The 19,976-nt window shown below is 38.4% G+C and overlaps 1 protein-coding gene across 5 annotated transcripts; it reads right to left on the bottom strand.

The window, feature by feature from the left end:
* Window positions 1-4,927: 4,927 nt before the first annotated feature.
* On the bottom strand, window positions 4,928-18,661 carry ZNF527 (zinc finger protein 527). Of its 5 annotated transcripts, none has more exons than XM_036832857.1 (6): window positions 18,521-18,661; window positions 16,727-16,848; window positions 15,632-15,706; window positions 14,172-14,288; window positions 13,437-13,532; window positions 4,928-7,291 (listed from the first exon to the last, which is right to left on the bottom strand). In XM_036832857.1, exons 4-6 carry the CDS (start codon window positions 14,233-14,235, stop codon window positions 5,718-5,720), a joined length of 1,734 nt encoding a protein of 577 aa, XP_036688752.1. In that variant the 5' UTR covers window positions 14,236-14,288; window positions 15,632-15,706; window positions 16,727-16,848; window positions 18,521-18,661; the 3' UTR covers window positions 4,928-5,717. The 5 variants fall into 5 exon arrangements, with proteins under 5 accessions (XP_036688752.1, XP_036688748.1, XP_036688750.1 ...); XM_036832853.1 differs by having other exon boundaries at window positions 5,088-7,291; window positions 14,162-14,288; XM_036832855.1 differs by lacking the exon at window positions 18,521-18,661 and adding an exon at window positions 17,611-17,766 and having other exon boundaries at window positions 5,088-7,291; window positions 14,162-14,288.
* Between the last annotated feature and the right edge of the window lie 1,315 nt (window positions 18,662-19,976).

The raw sequence follows: 19,976 nt of genomic DNA on the forward strand, positions 1-19,976 counted from the left end.
AAATGATGAGGAAGTATAGAGATATAACTTCAACTCACCAGTAGTCAATAACAATAATGCAAACTAAAATATTCAAGGAAGATAAATCTTATCAAGTGTTTACAAGGACACAGAGGTGCTCTTGGGGAGAATGTAGATAGTTGCAGCCATTTTAGAAAGTAATCTGGTTGTACCTCATAACATTGTGCAAAAAAGTCCTTTGCACAATATTCTACAGCAAGTAGTCTAATCTAGTTCAGGTCCACAAGGGGACACATACCAGGATGTTCTTTGTGCCAGCCACGAGTTGTATGCAGAAATGAATAAATTAAAAGTAGTAAACATTTACTATGAATTACTATGCAAATGTTAGAAGCACTGAATAGCATAACAGCACTGTGCACAGAAGAACATGATCAATCCAAAATATGGTACTGAGTAGAAAAAAGTGACACTTTTATAGCATAATACCAATAATATAAATTTCAAACACACAACATGACTTATTTGATAGGGGATATATACACATTTAAGGATGCATACCAAACATAGCTGTGTATGTGCCCATGGGGGAGATTAGGAATTGGGAGCGACGGGGGGAAGAACCAAGAAGTGAGTGTTAGACTAAACAATTTTGGTAATATACTAGGAATTGAGGTCCAAAAATATAAATGCAAAATTTAAAAACCAAGAGCCATACCCTTCCTGGCCTCTATTTTAATAGAAGGCAGAGTCCTAACAGCCCCATATATCCCAACAGGGAGCTCTGAAGAGACTCTGGAGCTGCAGTTCCCTCTCCAGGATCAGAGAGAAGGGCTAGGAGCACTGCTGTTTGAGACTCCATACACTGGGAAACAGGACACAGGGGCTGAATTTGCAATTCTGTCTCATATAAGCAGCTGGCTCTCAGCCATGCAATACAACTTCCTACTTAATTTCATCATTAATAATTGCCATGTTAACTTTTTACATATATTACAGTCAAGTAATCCTCACAAAAACGTGGAAGGCTGTAATTATTTTAGTTTTACAGATAACCAAACTGACTCTGAAAGAAGTATAATCACCTTTTCAGGTTCTCCCAACTAAAAGACCTGACATCCATGTGAAGGTCTAACGCCAACATCTATACATGTGCCAATAATCAAAAGAGTGGATACTTCCACTACTCTTTCTGGAAGAACATGTGAGAAATTACCCCACGCAAATGCCTTAAGAAAGCTGACCAGGAAAGTGACTCATTCTTCTGTCACTAAAGTAGCCTCAACTCATGGCTTCAAGCAATCTGCTTTTCTCTATCATACAATTTATTGTCTCCCTGTCCCGAGCTCTGTGAATAAAGTAGGGTACAGTAAATATTTTAAGAACTAGAATCAATGTGAAATGATGCTCTAAAAAGGAAACATTTTTTCCAGCTGTCTCTAAAAGGGACCCAATCATAATAGCAGCAATTTTGCCCCCAATTCATGTGCAGTCCTAGCATCCAAATACAGTAACTGCTAAAAGGGTACAGGAATCCATGGGAAATTTACTTCTATCAATACATCACATAAACCTTTGCACTTGCTCAGGAAGAGATGTCTGAAATACTTTTAAAAAGAAAGAAAACCTTCTATTAGGAGGAAGAGAGCAAGTGGAATTTTAACACACCTGAAGAAGCTTAGCCACATTTCCTTTTGACTCATTTACATCAATTGAGGCAATTTTAAATTATCATCAATTTTCAAATGGCTGTTTTTTAACAATGTTATTGAAACAATGTTCACAAATCCTAAAACAACTTCAAGTTTTATAGAGTAATTAATATATATTTCTTATTAAAATGAGCTCTACTGTGGGCCATCTTTTTCTTCTTGGGCAAGAGGAACGATAGAAAATAGAAAATATAGTATATAAGGAAAATGCAATCTTACTTTAGACTCTTTCTCAGGTCCCCAAATCCATCTAGCAAGACCTTTTGCTGAGAAAAATTATTTGAAAACTCCTATTTCTGATTTCATAACCTCTCTCTGTTCCTGACCAAGGTTCTTGGACTCCTTAATTAATAGAAATTGCTAAGAGGCCAGATGAGAAATTCAGGCAAGGCTTTATTGGGACTCATGCTGCAGCACAAGGGAGCGAAAACAAGTAACAGATGCCCTTGCTCGCTTTTGGTGTGTGCGTGGGGGTGTGAGCTGATCCCTAAATGGGGTGAGGGTCAGGCTGGAAGGGTGGCTTAGGTGGTCGGCCCACCTCCTTGGTGGTGCTGTGTGCAGGGATTATGTGCAGTACCCTGGTTTGCCCTCGACACCTCAGAAGTCGCAGTTGGGTTTTTGGTCTTTTTGTATCTTGTTGTTCATAATTTGCCCCAACTGCGCATGCATGCAGTTATTTTTAGTCCTATATAGTTTTTTTTGTATTCTGTTGCTCCAAGAGACATTTGTCCAGGTGCATGCACTGTAGCAAAGGGTGCCAGGTTCCAGGTCCCAGCTTGTCTCATTTCAAAAGTATATGCTTGTTTTCTCCCTCCCTAAATTCCTTGGAAGGTAGCTAACTTTGGACAGAAAACATTTAGGATGGGTCTGGAATATCCTATTATTGCCAGAAAGTAAAGTTGCTTGCAGAGATGTCAGGGCAGTGCTGAAGGGAGCAAGGAGTTAGCTTAAAGTGGCCCCAATAGCTAAATTCTGATAATTTGAGCATCAAAATATACATATACATTATAATTAAAATGTGTTAAGACTGTAGAAGGCCATGAGTTCATGAGACTAAAAAGAAAAATGTTAAAATGCAATACACAAATACAGAGGCATAATGAAATGAGAATTTAGTAAGAACAAAGTATAAAACATATATATATATACACACATACATATACATATATGCATTTCCTTTCCATTAGGTAGATAAGGCCTATACATGTGTATATGTGTGTACGTGTATATGTAGCATGAATAGACAGATCTCTCATCTCTCCCAGGTCTTTAATCAAAAGTTAACTTCAAAAGAGGACTTCACTGGCCACACAATCTAAAATATCAACCTGGTCACCCAGCTCTTCCTTCATCTTTTTCTCCTTAGAAGTTACTCTCTTACATAGTATATGTTTTACTTATATATATTTTTTATTGTCTATCTTCTTCACTAGAAATTAGCTTTATGAAGGCAAGGATTTTTGTCTGTTTAACTCACAACTGTTACCTCCAAAGCCTGGATTAGAACAAAGCCTGGCACAGAGTAGGTGCTCAATACAAAAATTTTAAATAAAACACATACACATAAACACACAAATACAAACCTTCTACTTAAGCAAGAGTAAATAAAGAAAACTCTTCTATATGACAAGCAAAAACTGCATAAACTGTAACGAGGCAGAAAGATATGTTCAGCACAATAACCAGATTAAAAAAGAAATCCAAAAAGTCATTGTCATTGATCACACTCAACCAAGTGGAAAAGGTTTAACCAGTGTGTTCTAAATGGATTAGTTCATGTCCTAAAGATAATTAACTAAACAGACTCAAACTCTTATCTCTTAGGATAGGAAATCTCTAGCTGGTCCTAATATCTATAAGGTACTAATAAAGCATGAGTTTTTAATAATGCTAAAAGATCAAGTCAATATATCACAATAAGACAATGGATTGTATAGTTGCAGATAAACAAAATTTAGGTACCTCATTGTGAGGAGAAACATCAGATTGTAAAATACAAACACCTGTGCTAAAGGCATGGGTGTAACAGATTTTATCAACATTACAAGTGAAGTTTAACTGTAAAAACAGAATCAGTGGCTTGGGTTTATATCACCTTGGAGGAAGAAATCAGGTGCCATACTTAGATCAAGAATCAATTAGTGAACAACTCAGACTCATCACTGGTCTGAGTTATTATTTTTTTTCCTTTAAGCTTAGTAAGTTTAGAGTAACCCTGAGGAGCTTTCTGATGTAAGTTATAACTAAACCCTTAGAACATATTAAAATAAGTGTTCCTATACCCCCAGAAAATATGAGAGAATAAAGGAATGATTACATGAATTTAGCTTACGATTATTAATATATTATAGATATAATGCAAGTTTGGCAGTGTTTTAAAACCATTATATTTGTTTCTGTTCAAGGTTTGAAGTATTCAATTATACTAGATCTGTAATTTAAGTTGTTCAAAGGGAATTTGTCTTAATATTTAAGAAAAATAATATTCAGATTTTTATTAGATATAAGTATAAATTGACTATTAAAGACATTATTATATTAGTAGTCATTGTTTTGCTCCACGCACATATATTCACATGTAAATCCTTCACTTTTTCATAATTCATTTGTCCTGATCTGTTTTTATAGATGCTCTCCAGACAATGCCCAAGATTATAACTGGTTCTGTTCAAAGTGGCAACGTCTCCATATTAAAGTTTATCTTCGTATATCCACTCAGATAAAACAGGAATATACTGCCCCACACCCTCCTGTTCCTCATTACTCTGAATAGTAATGATTTATACTCTAAAAATTTTAGGCTCCAACTGCTTTACTTTAACCATTAGTTGAAAATGGCTCATTCTTTTTGTCTGCCAACAATGTCTTGTCTAATATGTCTAGTTTCAAAGAAGTTATCCATAAACTTCTTAAACCAAGTTTACAACCCACCCACAAAAGAAGACCTCATTTACAATTCTATCTTATTCTATCACGATATGTTTAAACCCACGCTGAAAGTAGAAAATCAAATAATTCCTTTAAGATGAAGAGCCATTCATTAAACTAATGGATCCATTATTCTCTTTTAGCTGGCCAATCTTTCTTTAAAGGCCTATAGTGAGTCACTGCCACAAATGATTTTAATTCCCTATGAGAAAGCCTGGTAATAAGTTTTACTAAGTGAATTTTTAAAAATTCTTCCTTATTGTGAAACAGACTAATGAATACTAAATTAGTTTTTATCAACAAATAAAATGTAACAATTCTCTCAGCTTTATGAAGGCTGTGTATTTAACTTTCATATACTTATGAGGTTTATACTCAGGATAAACAATTATGCCATATAAAAGATTAAGGCTTTCTCACATGTGTAGCAAACATGGGGTGTATGAGTCAGGACTCCGATTCCAAGAGGCAAAAACCCAAATCAAATTAACATAAGCAGAAAAAAGAAAATTTATTGGATCACAAAAATGAAAAGTAAAAAATGGTGTAGACTTCAGACATGACTGGATCCAGAAGATCAAACAGCATCCTCAGATTTCTGTCTCTGACCTCAGTTTTCCTTTGTGTTGGATTTATCCTGGGAAGGCTTTCTTCATGTGGTGGCAAAAAGGCTACTGGTGAGTTTTTAACCTTACTAAATCCTTGAAACTTGCAATTCTGGGGTGGGGAAAAAAAATCTTTTCTTACTACCCATAACAATAACCCCCTAGGACTCTACTGGTCTAGACAGAGACATTTGTAAATCCCTTATCTATCATGAATTTGAAGAAAATAATTGGCCTGCCTAGGAGCAATCTACTGCTCTCCCTGATTAAACAATTTCATCAGAATGATATGCATTGAGGGTGAGGTAAGTCTCAAATGGGGTACAGAACAGATCCAAAAGTAATAGATGTCTACTACTCAGGCTATTTCAAATAAGGGATGCTCATGAACTGAAGGCTTCTCCATAGGTACTACATTCATAGAATTACCAACTGAAGAACTCACTGATATTTATTTAATAAGGACTGAATGGTGACTAAATGTTTTCTTTCTTATACTTGTTATACATAATCAGAGAGTTTCTCTATTATGAATTTTCTGATGTCGTCTAAGAGCTGAAGCACAGCTAAAATTGTTCCCACATTCATTACAGTTATAGGGTTTTTCTCCAGCATGAATTCTCTGGTGTAGCCTAAGGGACAAGATCTGATGGAAAGCCTTCCCACATTCATTACATTCATAAGGTTTCTCTCCAGTATGAATTCTCTGATGTTGATTAAGGTATGAGCCACAACTGAAGGCCTTCCCACATTTGTTACATTCATAGGGTTTCTCTCCTGCATGACTTCTCTTATGATGAATTAGAACTAAAGCATCACTGAAGGCTTTCCCACATTTACTGCATTCAAAAGGTCTCTCTCCAGTATGAATTCTATGATGTCGATTAAGTTGTGAGTCAGTCCTAAAAAACTTCCCACATTTGATGCACTCATAGGGCTTTTCACCGGTGTGAATTCTCTGATGTTGATTAAGGTGTGAGCGATAGCCAAAGGTCTTTCCACATTCATTACATTTAAAGGGTTTCTCTCCTGTGTGAATTCTTTGATGCAGAGTAAGGGCTATGCGTCTGCTGAAGGCTTTTCCACATTGATTACATTCATAGGGTTTCTCTCCAGTGTGAATTCTCTGATGTTGATTAAGGTGTGCACTCTGTCTGAAGGCTTTGTTACATTCCTTACATTCATATGGTTTCTCTCCTGTGTGAATTCGCTGATGTTCCACAAGGAAGGCATAACGGCTAAAGGCCTTCCCACACTCATTGCATGCAAAGGGTTTCTCTCCAGTGTGGATTCTCTGATGTTGAGCAAGGTGAGCACTCTGTCTGAAAGCTTTGTTACATTCCTTACATTCATATGGTTTCTCCCCAGTATGAGCTCTCTGATGCTCACTGAGAAAGAAGTCATGGCTAAAGGCTTTTCCACAGTCATTGCATGCGTATGGTTTCTCTCTACTGTGAATTCTCTGAGGTTGAGTAAAGAACGAGTAACAGCTAAAGGCAGCACCACATTCAACGTATCCATGGGATAATTTTCCAAGATGAGTTGTGTGATGTTGAGTAAGTAATGAGTGGAAACTTAAGAGATCTGAAAAATCATTACTTTTGTAACGCTTCTCCCCAGGAGGAATTTCTGCATCTTTACTAAGGTATGTACTCTGGTTGAATTCTTCACATTCATTACCTATCAAAGATTCCTTCTCAGCATGTAGTCTTTTATGTTCAGTTAGAACTGAATTTGGGGGGAACATTTTATCATAAATATCAAATTTATGTACTTGCTCTACTGTGGGAACTCTCTGTTGTGTTAAAAGTACTGAGTTCAAGAGAACATTTCTCTCAGAATTATTATATTCATTGTCTCTTTTCATGGCAGAGATTTCCTTAAGAGTTGTCACTTGCCTGAAATGCCTCTCCTGATTTCCCTGATGCTGCTCAAATTCACCCTCATATTTCCAGGCTTCTCTGAAACTGGAGGATTCAAGGCCATAACTTGTAAGTCTTTCCATTATCATCCCCTGGGATATTTCCTCTTCATCAATGTACCATTTTGGAGATAATGCCTTGATTTCATACAAAGAGTCCCCTTCTGAAAAATATCAAGAAAGCAAATGTCTCCTTTTTACCTTTGCAGGGAGAAAGAAAACTGTTATAGAAGAAATTAAAGAATTTACTTGGGGGAAAGAGGGGAGAAAGTCATGGTTCTGACTTTTTTTTATCAATTTACATTCCTGTCAGCAACATGAAATATGTCTTCGAACTCATTCACACTGGCTAACATTATTCTAAAAATCTTTGCCCTTACAAGTAAAGAGTACCTCATTATTGTTTTAATTTGCAATTCACTGATTATAAAATTGAGCATTTGCATATATATTTATGTACCTTTTATATATTTTGTGGTTTCTTCTTTGGTGAATTCCTTATTCACGTACTTTGCATATATTTTAATTACACTGGCATTTCTTTTAAGTGGTTTATAGAAGTCATTATAAATTTAAGACATTAAGGCTTTATGAGCATTCTTCTCCCTCAAATCACATGTCATCTTCATTTATAATTTTATTGTCACATGTCATCTTGATTTATAATGCTTCTGATAAAATTTTTAAAAAATTTGTATGAACTCAAATCTTCCAATTTTTTCATTATAGAGCCTGGCCTTTATGTCATTTTAAGAAAGACCTTCCAAAACCCAATATTATACAAATATTATCCATAACTTTTAAGAAAATCTTTTTGCACCACTAATTTGAAAAACCACCTTTATCTAATACTAAGTTCTCATATATACATGGGTGTATTTTTGTACATTCTTCACTGTTCCACTGATCTATTTCACTGTTCTTATATCAGACCAATCTCATGGATAACAGGCAAAATTCTTAAATATTAAATATTGAATCAAGCAGTATATTAAATAAATAATACACATGATGAAGTATGCAATTCAGAAATACAAAAATTGTTCATCAATAGGAAATCTTTACTATATTATTATTCTCTATACTTTCCTATATTTTTAACTTCATCAGTAAAAAAAGAAAAAAATATTTCCAGAAATAAAAACTTGACTCTCCATCCTGATAGAGAACATATCTACCAGGAAAAAGTGACCCAAAATGGTCAAGACTAAAACATGTCCTGATAAAATGACTTTAAAATGAAAGAAAGAACCATCTAGGAGGTCAGAACAAAATATAAAGGCACTTATACATAAAGGGAAAATATCAAGCTGGCATCAGACTTCTTTGTAACAACATTCAACACCAATACTATACTATAAGCAACTTAAGGAAAGAATGGCCAATTATGAACAAGGTAGAGCTTAGGGGGACATTGTTTGCATGAACTCTTTTTGAGGAAACTGCTAGAGAGCAGATTTCAGCCAATCCAGAAATGTCCAGAGAAATTTCAGGAAAATGACCTAGTGGAAAACACTAAATATATTTAACTACAGAATTAAGACAAAAGGAAAGGTTGGGATAAATGTGACACAAGAGCATGTAAATATAATATGCCTGGACAATGTAAAAAGCATACAAGTAACAAAATTTGGGAAGAGAAGGTGGGGAGTATAACAAGGCTACTTATTGACTCATCTGTAACAGGTAAAAAAATCAAAGGCTAGTTTTTAAAGCTGACCAATCAAGTAATAGAAGGAATAAATACTGTCTAAAGAAACAGAGCACTATAACCGTGAAGGCACTAGAACAAAAGAAGAATCTTTCTAATTATTATAAAAACTATAGTATTACACGACCAAAAAAAAAAGCCTAAGAAAACAGACAAGTTAAAGTCTTTTTTTAAAACTGTAAAAATCAGAAAATATAACACAAAACAATGTACAGAATTAAGCCCAAACATATCAAAAATGTGGTTGGACTTTCACCTATTAAATTGAAATGATATCCAGATTGGTTCACAAAGCAAAACTCAATTCTATACTGCATATAAAGCTCACGTTTAAAACAAGGTGATTTTACAAAGTTGAAAATGAAAAGATGATAAAGGCCCTAAAGAAAGCATAAAAAGGCAAGAAACAGATTCTCCCTGAGGGCCTTCAGAGGGAAGGCAGGCTGCTAACATCTTGATTTTAGCCCTGTAAGACCCATTTTCAACTTCTGACCTGGATCCAGAGCTATATGATAATAAATTTGTGTTGTTTTCAGCCACTAAATTTGTGGTAATTTGTTACAGCAGCCATAAGAAACTAATACAAAAAGCAGACAGGTACAACCTTCTGGGGAGAAATTTGGCAATTCCTAAACTACATATGCACTTACTTAGCACACCTACATCTACGAAACAACCCTGAAAATAAAGCCTCAACAAAAGGAACATACATATTTACAAGGTTATTTATTGCAGCATTGTCTGTAATTGTAAACTACTGCAAACATCCTAAATGTTCACACATTATAGAGTATTGAATAAATTACCATAACATCCACAGAATGGAGTATTCTGCAGCTGTCAGAAAAATGAGGAAGCTCTCCATGAACTCATAAGGAGTGATTTCCTGTACAGCTGACCCCCGAACAATGCAGGGGCTATGGGTATAACTTTACAGTCAGCCCTCCAAATCTGCAGTTCAGCATCCATGGATTCAACCTACCTCGGATCGTGTAGTAAGTATTTACTGAAAAAATTCACATATAAGTGGACCCTCGTAGTTCAAACCATGTCATTATAGCTAAGTGAAAAGAGCAAATGCAAATCTACAGGTATATCTGCTCACTTGTGCAAAAGAAACATAAAAAGGACAAACCTGAAAATAAAGACTGGTGATCTACAAGGGGTGGGTAAGAAAGGGGCAGGAAGAAGTAGGGAACAGAAACAAGATAGTAAGGACAAGGAGGGAGCAACACTTTTCTGAGGATACATTCTTGTAAAGGTCTGATTCTTAGGAGCACAGTAATGTTTCAGATACAAAAAAAAAATTGAAATCAACCAGGATGTAGTAGGAATCAACAGAAACAAATGAACCTAGAAGAACTAACCTAAGTAACTCTGGAAAATAGTTTTTGACTGAATACTTAAGACTAAAAAAGTACATTTGTACCTAAATACAAATAATGTAATCTACTTAGTAAATTTATTCCTCACAGAGGAATAGGTTAGAAATTCTGAAACTACTTTGTGTGTATACTTAAATTGAGCAAATAATTAAATACATTGCTTCTCATTGTCAGAAGAAGAAATTACAAATAAGTAAAGGAGAAAGGCTATGATAAACCCTGTGGAGGGTAGGACTAAAATCAAGGTATCAATATAAACCAATAATTTAATATATTAAAAAAAAACAGAGGCAGAAATAAATATAGAAGTGTGTGTCTGTCTAGAAGTGTGTGTTGGTATACATACATATATTTTCCAGCTCAATCTGCTGTGAGGGCCTAGAAGAAATCACTTCCAGTAGCAATAAGTACACCTAGTACCCAGACCTTGGTTTCTAAACATCATTTCCCAATAAAAGGAACCAGGGCTCCTTGGAGAAGTGGTTGATTCAAGGCTGGGGAAAGGAAAACAAGATGAACCTGGAACACCTGGAACCACGAAGTGGGGCATGTTAAAAGGTCATAGGAACCAACTTGAAGAAGATCCCAATGGTCAAAGCTGGAACACTTTGAGCAACAAAATAATGATACAGTAGTTTTAACTCACAGGAAAAAAAAAACCCATCATTCCATAAATATGAAGAAATATTTTAATATATAAACAAATGGGAGAGATGAAACAGCTCTTCCAGACAGAACAATCCTAGTTAATATGTGTAAAGAAAAGAAGGAAATAAAAATGTCAACATCAGGTCAATACCACAACAGTGGTAATTGTTGCAGACAAGATCCAACAGGGCTGTGGATGCTAAAATTAGTGGGCAAAAGTTTCAGAAGAAACTGAATAGCATCAGGTATCTTCCCCAAATATTTATTAATTATAAATAGAAAAATAGTAACTTTACAATGGAGAAACCAGGCAGATACCACCTTCACCCAGTGATGAAAATTAACATCATTGATAATAAGATATATCAATATTATCAATCCTTTGGTATGATGCACTCACTGAGAAGGATACAACATTATTTCTGTGGCACTCTTTTCAAAAATGCACTACCTCAATCTAATCATGAGAAAACGTTAGATAAACCCAAATAGAATGCAAGCAAATGTAATGAGCCATTTGTCTAGAGTGAAGCATATCTGAAGACTCTGGAGAGATTTCTCCAAGAAGGTAAAATCAATAGATAACCTAATGTGTCTGAGTGTCTTAAGAGATTTAAACAATTGATCAGGAGTTAAGAATTGAGTTAGGAATATGTATATAGAAAACTAAGGAAAAAAAATAGACAAAACCCCAGATAATTATTAATGCCAAGAAAAATAAAAATTACAGAAAAAGTAATCTTGGTATATGCACAGCACAGCTATGACTAGCACTTAATAGCCATAATAATGTAAACACTGAACAGTGATTCAATAAAAATTAAGATATTGGTATGGGACCTAATCAAACTTACAAGCTTTTGTACAGCAAAGGAAACCATAAAAAAAAACCCAAAAGACAACCTATGGAATGGGAGAAAATGTTTGCAAATGATGCGACAAGGGCTTAATCTCCAAAATATACAAACAGCTCACGCAACTCAACAACAAAAAACAAACAACTCAATAGAAAAATGGGCAGGAGACCTTAGTAGACATTTCTCCAAAGAAGACATACAGATGGCAAGCAGGCCCATGAAAAGATGCTCAACATCACTAATTATTAGAGAAATGCAAATCAAAACTACAATGAGGTACCACCTCGCAACGGTCAGAATGGCCATCATTAGAAAGTCTACAAATAACAAATGCTGGAGAAGGTGTGGAGAAAAGGGAACCCTCCTACACTGTTGGTGGGAATGTAAGTTGGTGCAGCCACTATGGAAAACAGTATGGAGGTTCCTCAGAAAACTAAAAATAGAATTACCATATGATCCAGCAATCCCATTCCTGGGCATATACCTGGACAAAACTATAATTCAAAAAGATACATGCACCCTTATATTCATAGCAGCACTATCCACAATAGCCAAGACATGGAAACAACCTAAATGTCCATCTACAGATGAAAGGATAAAGAAGATGTGGTACGTACACACACACACACACACACACACACACACACACACACACACACACAATGGAATACTACGCAGCCATAAAAAAGAACGAAATAATGCTATTTGCAGCAACATGGATGCAACTAAGAGATTACCATAATAAGTCATAAAGAGAAAGACAAGTACCATATGATATCACTTATACGTGGAACCTAAAATATGGCACAAATGAACCTATCTACAAAAGAGAAACAGACTCATAGAGAACAGACTTGTGGTTGCCAAGAGGGAGGGGGTGGGGGAGGGAAGAACTGGGAGTGTGGGATTAGCAGATGTAAACTATTATATATAGGATGGATAAACAACAAGGTCCTACTTATAGCACAGGGAACTATATTCAATATCCTGTGATAAACCGTAATGGAAAAGAATATATAAAAAAAAGAATGTCCATATGTGTATAACTGAGTCATGTTGCTGTACAGCAGAGATTGGCACAACGTGGTAAATCAACTACACTTCAATTAAAAAAATAAATAAAACTTAAAAAATTATGATATCGGTGAGATAGGAAGATAGAAATCGTTGTGTGTGCGCGTGCATGCTCACACACATGTTGGATTCAGGATAAGTACTAAATTCTTATTTTCTTAGTGAAGATATTGGATGAGGACTAAACCTGAAAAAAACAATCAAGAAATAGCAACATAAACATATTTATTAGAGACATGAAGGAAACACCAAAAGAAGCTGCAAAAGTAAAGAAAGTGGATCCCTCTAGGGAGAGGGAAACTGGGAAGCAGGGCAAGAGACCTCCTTTTTTTAAAGGAATAAGCCTTATAAAACAACTTGTCTCTTCAACCAATGTGCATGCATAACTTTGATAAAAATAAAAACTCTAAAAAGAAATCTAGAAATGTATAAAACTCTGTCCATAAAGGGGAAAGAACTTAAAAGGAACAAGATTTAGGGTATAGGTAGAAATATTATTGAGACTTAACTTGATAGAAATAGAGAGGAAATGACCCCCTGAAGCCCAGGACAGCCTCCTCAAATGCAGGGCAGTCTTCTTATGACCACTTGGGCTGTCACCTTACAACAGCCTTCCCTGTTCCCCGTCACTCACCTGCATATTGACCATCTGACATCTCTCTCTCCACCATGCAAGGATCCTTCCCTTGCTCCAATAAGGAGATCATGTTGGGCTTAGAAATGGAAAGTCCTGTTTACAGGAGAAGAAAAATGAGAGCCAGCAAGACAGACAGATAGATAAACAAATCAACTTGCTATTGCTGTTCCAGACTCAGACTCAGTCTCTTGGTCATTAGGCAAGAAAGGCCATTAGAGGAAGGGCCAGAGAATGGAAAGATGCTTGAATGGAGAATGAGAAAGACAAAGCCTCTTCCATAGCAGTTCTCAAAGTACTAGAGCAGAAGAACCATCACCTAGGAACTTATTAGAAATGCAAATTCTCAGGCTGCCCCAACCCAGACCTACTAAATCAGAAGCCACAGTGGTTCTCAAATTTTAATGGGCATCAGAACCACTTGGAGGGCTCATTAAAACCCAGACTATTAGGCTTATTCCCAGATTCTGTAGGTCTATAGTGGGACCCCATAATTTGCAATTAAAAAAATTCCCACGCCATACTAGTGTTGCTATCCCAAACCATCATTCTAGAGCAAAGGGAACTATACTCATTTATAACTCTATGAAACTACTTTGAATAATTTCCTGGGAACACGAAGTAGAAGTCCAGCTGAGCATTTAAGATGCCCTAGATATTCCCAATGGAGGAAGCAAAAACACCTCATAGGGAAGATTTGAATTATGGGGGATACATATCCTTACCAAGCCATACCAAGTTCCTGTAGTTCTCCAACATGACATCTCTGTACAAATCCTTCTGAGATGAGTCCAGCCATTCCCACTCCTCTTGGGAAAAATTTAGAGCCACATCCCTGAAGGTCACCAAACCCTGAAATTTTTTTAAAAATGTTGTTTGCCAAGTACTCCCATATGGTCCTAGCATCTTCCTCAGTCTCTCTCAGAAGAATTTAACTCAGTTGATCATCTCCTTGAAATGCTTTCTACTATTGACTCCCGGGACCCACACTCTCCTGGTTTTCCTTCTACATCAGTCCTTCTTAGTCTCTTTTGCTGGTTCCTCCTCTTCTTGTCAGCCTCTTATATTGAATGCCTTAATCTCAGTCCTTGGACCTCTTTCCTATCTACATTCGCCACAACCCTACCCTCAAGATAATCTCATCCTGTCCCATGGCTTTAAATACACTAATGACTCTCAAATTCACATCTCCAGTCTTGAACTCTAGATATATAATCAATACTTTACTTGGATATCCAACAGGTCTCTCGAATTTAATATATCTAGAACTCAATTCTTGATTCTTATCTCATCCCACCCTGTCTTCCTATCTCAGTAAATGGCATGACCATTTACACAATTGCCCAGGTCAAAAATCTTTGTAGTCGTTCATGATTTCTTTCTTCCTCTCATACTCCACAACCAATCCCTGATCAAATCCCATACTTTCTATCTCCAATATACACCCAGAATCTCGCCAGCTCCAATGCCACCACCATGGTCCAGGCAGCTATCACCTCCCACCTGGATTACTGCAGCAGTCTCCTGACTGGCCTCCCTGCTTCCACTCCTACTTCTCTGCTATTTATTTTCCTTTTAAAACATAAATCAAATCACATCACAAACACCCCAATGGTTCTCCTTCACCTTTAGAACAAAAATCAAAGTTCTGGTCATGACTTTTAAGGGCCTGCATAATTTGGTCCCCAGCTACTGCTCTGATCTCACAGTGCACATTTCCCTCTGAGGATACTGGCTTATTGCTATCCCTGGAACATATCAAACATGCTCCCACCACAGTAACTTTGTACTTGCTATTCCTTCTACATTTTTAAAGCCCTTCCCCAGATCTCCACAAAACTTACTCCCTACTTTCACTCAGGTTTTTCTTTGCTCAACTGTCACTTTCTCAGAAAAGCCGTCCTTGACCTCCCTATTTGATAATCACACTCCATCCTTTATTTCACTTGCATTCATCTCCAACACAACAAATCGTGATCCATCTAAAGAGGAAAAATTCTGTTCCATCATACATTTAAGCACAACACTGAGTAAAAAAAGCAACTAAATGTTTTGTAGAAGGATTATATGAACAAATAGTGGAGAGAGAGAAGTGAAGAGAGTGCTCACTGGGCTACTTGTGACTCTCTCTGAGGTCCCAAAGTCCTGAAAAATGATGTGGAATTTCTGGAAACAAAGTGAAAACATCAACTTACCTGGGACATGGCTTTACATAGTCCAACAGCCATTCTTCCTTCCTTCTTCAGTTTTCTCTTTTGGAGAACAAAGTCCTGAGAAGGGAGAGTTAAACAAGAAAAAAAAATGGCAGAGCAGCCCTATGTTGCTGATCTGAGACTCACAGAGTTTTTTGCCCCTTTATGGTCCCTAGTTTCTTTACATGGACCAGCCCTACCCCGTTCCAAGATGTGAGAAAAAAGGCCAAAGTTGAACTTAACCCCTGAAGTCCTGACTAATATTAAGGACACACAGCCTGAACTCAACAAAATCTAAAGTCCATCCTATCGCCAATAAGACAATTTATGATCTAGCCCTGGCTGCCCCTTAGACCTCACTTCCCACTCTTCTCCCCCTTATTCGCCCCACTCCAGGCATACAGATTTCCTTACAGTTCCTCAAACACTGTCCACACTCGTTTTTCAAGGCTGTGGCCTTGGGTTTTCCTTCTGCCTGGACACAGCACATTCCCTCTCTTCATTCTTATCTGTGCTCAATTGTTACAAGATTGGAGGGACCTCCCTATTCTACCCAAAGAGAATCTCCCTTCCAGTTATTATTTTTCCTTATCTTGATTTATTTTTCTTCTTAGCATTTAACATCATTGGACATGTTACTTTTTTTTTTTTCTGTTAACTGTTGTCTTCCCAAAGAATAGTATAAGATTTAAGACAGCCAGGATTTGTTGGGTTCACTGGTATATCTCTAGTGCTAGAATAATGCCAGAACCACTGTAAGTGCTAAAAACATATTTGATAAACAAATAAATAAATCTTACTGTGGCTCCTGTAATATAAATAGCAATGTTACACATGTTGTGTATGTCATTATCTTATTTAATCTTCACAAAACTGCAAAGGTAGGTATTATTATCCCCATTTTACCACCAAGTGAAATTGAGGTTCAAAAAGCTTAAACAGCTAACTCAAAGTCATAAGAGTCAAACTGCAGTGTGGCTCAAAGACTGGTCCTCTTTCAAGAGACCACAATGTTTGTATGGGAAATATTCAACATAACCTGAGAAATCAATGCTATATGTTTTTTAGAGAAGCATATTCAGAGGCAGCAGGTGTTACCTTTATTACTCCACAGAAATTCAGCCTGAGGCAAACACTGACAAATTTCAATACCAAACCAACAAGAAACTGCACAGCCTGAAACAAGTTCCTTGTCTTCTCAGAGCCAACATTTCTTCACTCTGAAAACAAAGACAGTTGTGTTTGACTTAGAATTTAAGATATACAACCCCCTAATTCTGGGCTACTCTGCACTAACCAACTCAATCTGTAAGAAAATTATTTCCTTAGTGCAATGCAGCTTGAATTTGTCCATAAAAGCCTTTGCAACCCAAGAGGAGAATCAGTGAAGTCTTCTCAGCACCTGGGAGCTCTAAGTAGCACCTGCATAAAAGAAATAGCTTTTAAATTGCTGTTTCAAATCGCTGTGTATCATCTGAATAATATTTTTCAAGTTTGAGATGAACCATCAGTCTCTGAAAGGTGTTGGGAAAGACTTGCGCTTTATATAGACCCCCAGACACACACTGACTCTCCATTCCTTTCCTCATTGGCAACGTGACCTTGGGCAAATCAACCTAACTGTCAGAACCTTTCCTCACTGTCAAGATTGCTTGAGCCAACTCCTGGCATAGAGGAGTGCCACCCTTATTGCCACTTAGATTTTACACACACAGTTGAAAAGGAAATGAGAGCATTTTTCTTTGTTACGTAAAGTCAGAACCAAACACTTAGTTCACTTGGTATGTGAGAAAAAGAGCCATGGATCAGCCTCTCTCAGCACCAAACATGGAAGAGTTTTGACAAGGACAAACCTAAAATCTCAAACTCCATGGCCTAAGGAGAGGAAGACTGGGTTTTCAGGTTGGGCTTTCCTCCCCCAAAGGCAGCCAATATGAGGATGGTTTCACTACAGTGCCTTTAGATTGGGTTCTGTTACTCACAATGGGACCAAACGAAGAGACCCAGGTTAAGTTCCATGTCCAGAAGGGTCCCAGTCCAAGACCACAGACAATCCTCTCCAACACCCTCAGAACTCAGGGCCCCCATTTTTCACCCTCACAGCGTGGGAAAGATCAAGAGAGTTTAGCAATTAACAGCAAGGATTCTGGAGCCAAATAGCCTGGGCTTAAGTCCTGATTCTGTCACTTAGTAACTGTGTGAATGTGGGTGAGTAATTTTAATCTTTCTGTGTCTCACAATCACACACTAGGTCTGACATACACATACAAATTCTCACCCAATCACACACATATATGTGGTCACATAATTGCGACTGTAATGTCACATACATACACAGTGGTATTAACACAAAGACAGAGATGATGATACACAGTTACTCCAACAGAGAGACAGTCACACACAATCTCATGCATAGTGACATACCACACAAAGTCACACATCCTGCCACAATTACTCACACAAAATTATACCTGCAGAGATAGATGGTCATGGGCACGTAATCACACCTTCTGCCACACACATTCAAACTCAGTTACATCCACAGGGACAAGGGGTCAAACACAGTCACACACACACCCACACAGCGACACACACACACACACAATGTCACACCCGCAATCTCTCACAAACCCATATACAATAACACAGTTACACCTGCGGAGACAGTCACGCACAAACACACACAGACTCGGAGTTTTATACCGGAGGCAGACGGTCACAGTCGCGCACAATCACATACGCGGTGACACAGAAGATCACACCCTGTCACACCCGCAGCCTGTCACACAGTCTCCTCGGCGGCGCCCTCCTGGTCTCCATCCCGCTCCCTGCCGGTCCACCCCAAGCCCGGCCCTGCCCTCTGGCTCTCGCGCGTAGCCAGGCCCTACTCACCTCCCGGCGCCGCTGGCTCTGGAAACACGCCCAACGACCCGAGACCAGCGACGTTGCCTCCCAGAATCCCCTGCGGGGCGGAGCGGGGCGGGGACTGAGGCGCGCGGGACCCCGAGCTCGGCTGGGTGAACTCCAGCTGCAGGAACCTGGACTAGCGACTCAGCTTTTCCTTCCGACCCCGCGGACCACGAGCCCCAGAACGCTTTGCGCCTCGGCCTCTTTGCGGAAAGAACAACATTTCCCAGAGGGCCCCGAGGCACGCCTAGACATCGCGCCTGCGCTACAGGTGACCGCAGCTGCAGGTGCGGGTACCCGGAGCGCTGTGTGCGACCCTGGGCGATCTTGGGCGCTCAAATGACTCTAGGCTACTGTGTGTGAGGGAATGGTGAAGCTGCGCACGTCCGTGACTGTTATTGAATGCTCAGGTGGGGCGGTTTGTGTGTGTGACTGTCGCACACTTTTGTACTTGCTCACCACGGGACGACGGGTTCTGTCGGTGTAGTGAGCTTCTGTATTTTCAGTCACGCCCCGTGAGTGTGGGTCGTTGTGTGACAGATTGTGGGTCTGTCACGCCAAGAATGGGAGAGTGATTGTGGGTGTGTGAGGAAGTGTGGCTGACTTTGGGCATGACGTTTCTGTAACTGTGTTCTTATCCCAGAGATCGCAGGAGTTTATCCATAATGGGCGGTGTTTCTGGGCTTGTCTTTAGGGTTGAGTACGTGGGAGAAGAGTGTTTGTGTGTCTGTGTGTGAGCCTGTCTCCAGGTCTAACTGTTCTCCCACCCCCACCCAACCCTTCACCTCCGGCCATGGGCGGGGTCAGTGTTATCCTCATTTTTATTATCCCTTCTCTGATTGCCCCATATGTGATGCCAGGCACAGAGGGTAATTATATTCCAGTTGTAGGAAGATGCTCATTTGCACCAAAGCCATTTATAATGTTGTAGCCAACAGCTCTGGGGTTTATTGCTGTTTCTCCTTTTCACTTTACAACTTTAATTAGGGCCCAGCTTTAAGAAAAACTGTCCACAGTCAGGAGGACAAGAATGTGAACCCCTGAGTGATGTTAAAGAAAACCAGAGCTGAACAGTAGTTGAGGGGGTTGTTTTTTGTTTTTTGTTTTTTAAATTCAGGAACTATTGCAATAGGGGGAAAGAGACTTCAGTATAGAACTGGGCTCAATTCCAAATATAGCAAGAACAAGTGGGGATTTATAGGCAAGGAGCAAGTTGGGGTTGGGGGGTGGTCAGTTCATGGAAAATTACAAAGAGGAGACATAAAGGGTAGGGGGGAATTCTCACTATACTGACCAACAGGATTCTTGCTGAGGGCTGGCCAGAGTGATCAGATACCACCTGGGTGGATGAGGAATTTAATTAGATATTGAGAGTGATCAGATATCAAGAACTCAAGCTAAACTGACATGACAGAATTCTTGCTAAAAGTGGGTGTTGCAA

Source organism: Balaenoptera musculus, chromosome 19 (assembly GCF_009873245.2).
Source record: "Balaenoptera musculus isolate JJ_BM4_2016_0621 chromosome 19, mBalMus1.pri.v3, whole genome shotgun sequence".
Taxonomy (NCBI): Eukaryota; Metazoa; Chordata; class Mammalia; order Artiodactyla; family Balaenopteridae; genus Balaenoptera; species Balaenoptera musculus.

Bases quoted from the DNA above. Each gene is read 5' to 3' on its own strand.
- ZNF527 (XM_036832853.1), bottom strand. From the start codon at position 15,664: ATGGCTGTTGGACTATGTAAAGCCATGTCCCAG. The intron at 14,289-15,631 runs GTAAGTTGATGT...AAAAAATTTCAG, and splicing joins TATGTAAAGCCATGTCCCAG to GGTTTGGTGACCTTCAGGGA. The intron at 7,292-13,436 runs GTGAGTGACGGG...GATATTTTTCAG, and splicing joins GTCAGATGGTCAATATGCAG to AAGGGGACTCTTTGTATGAA.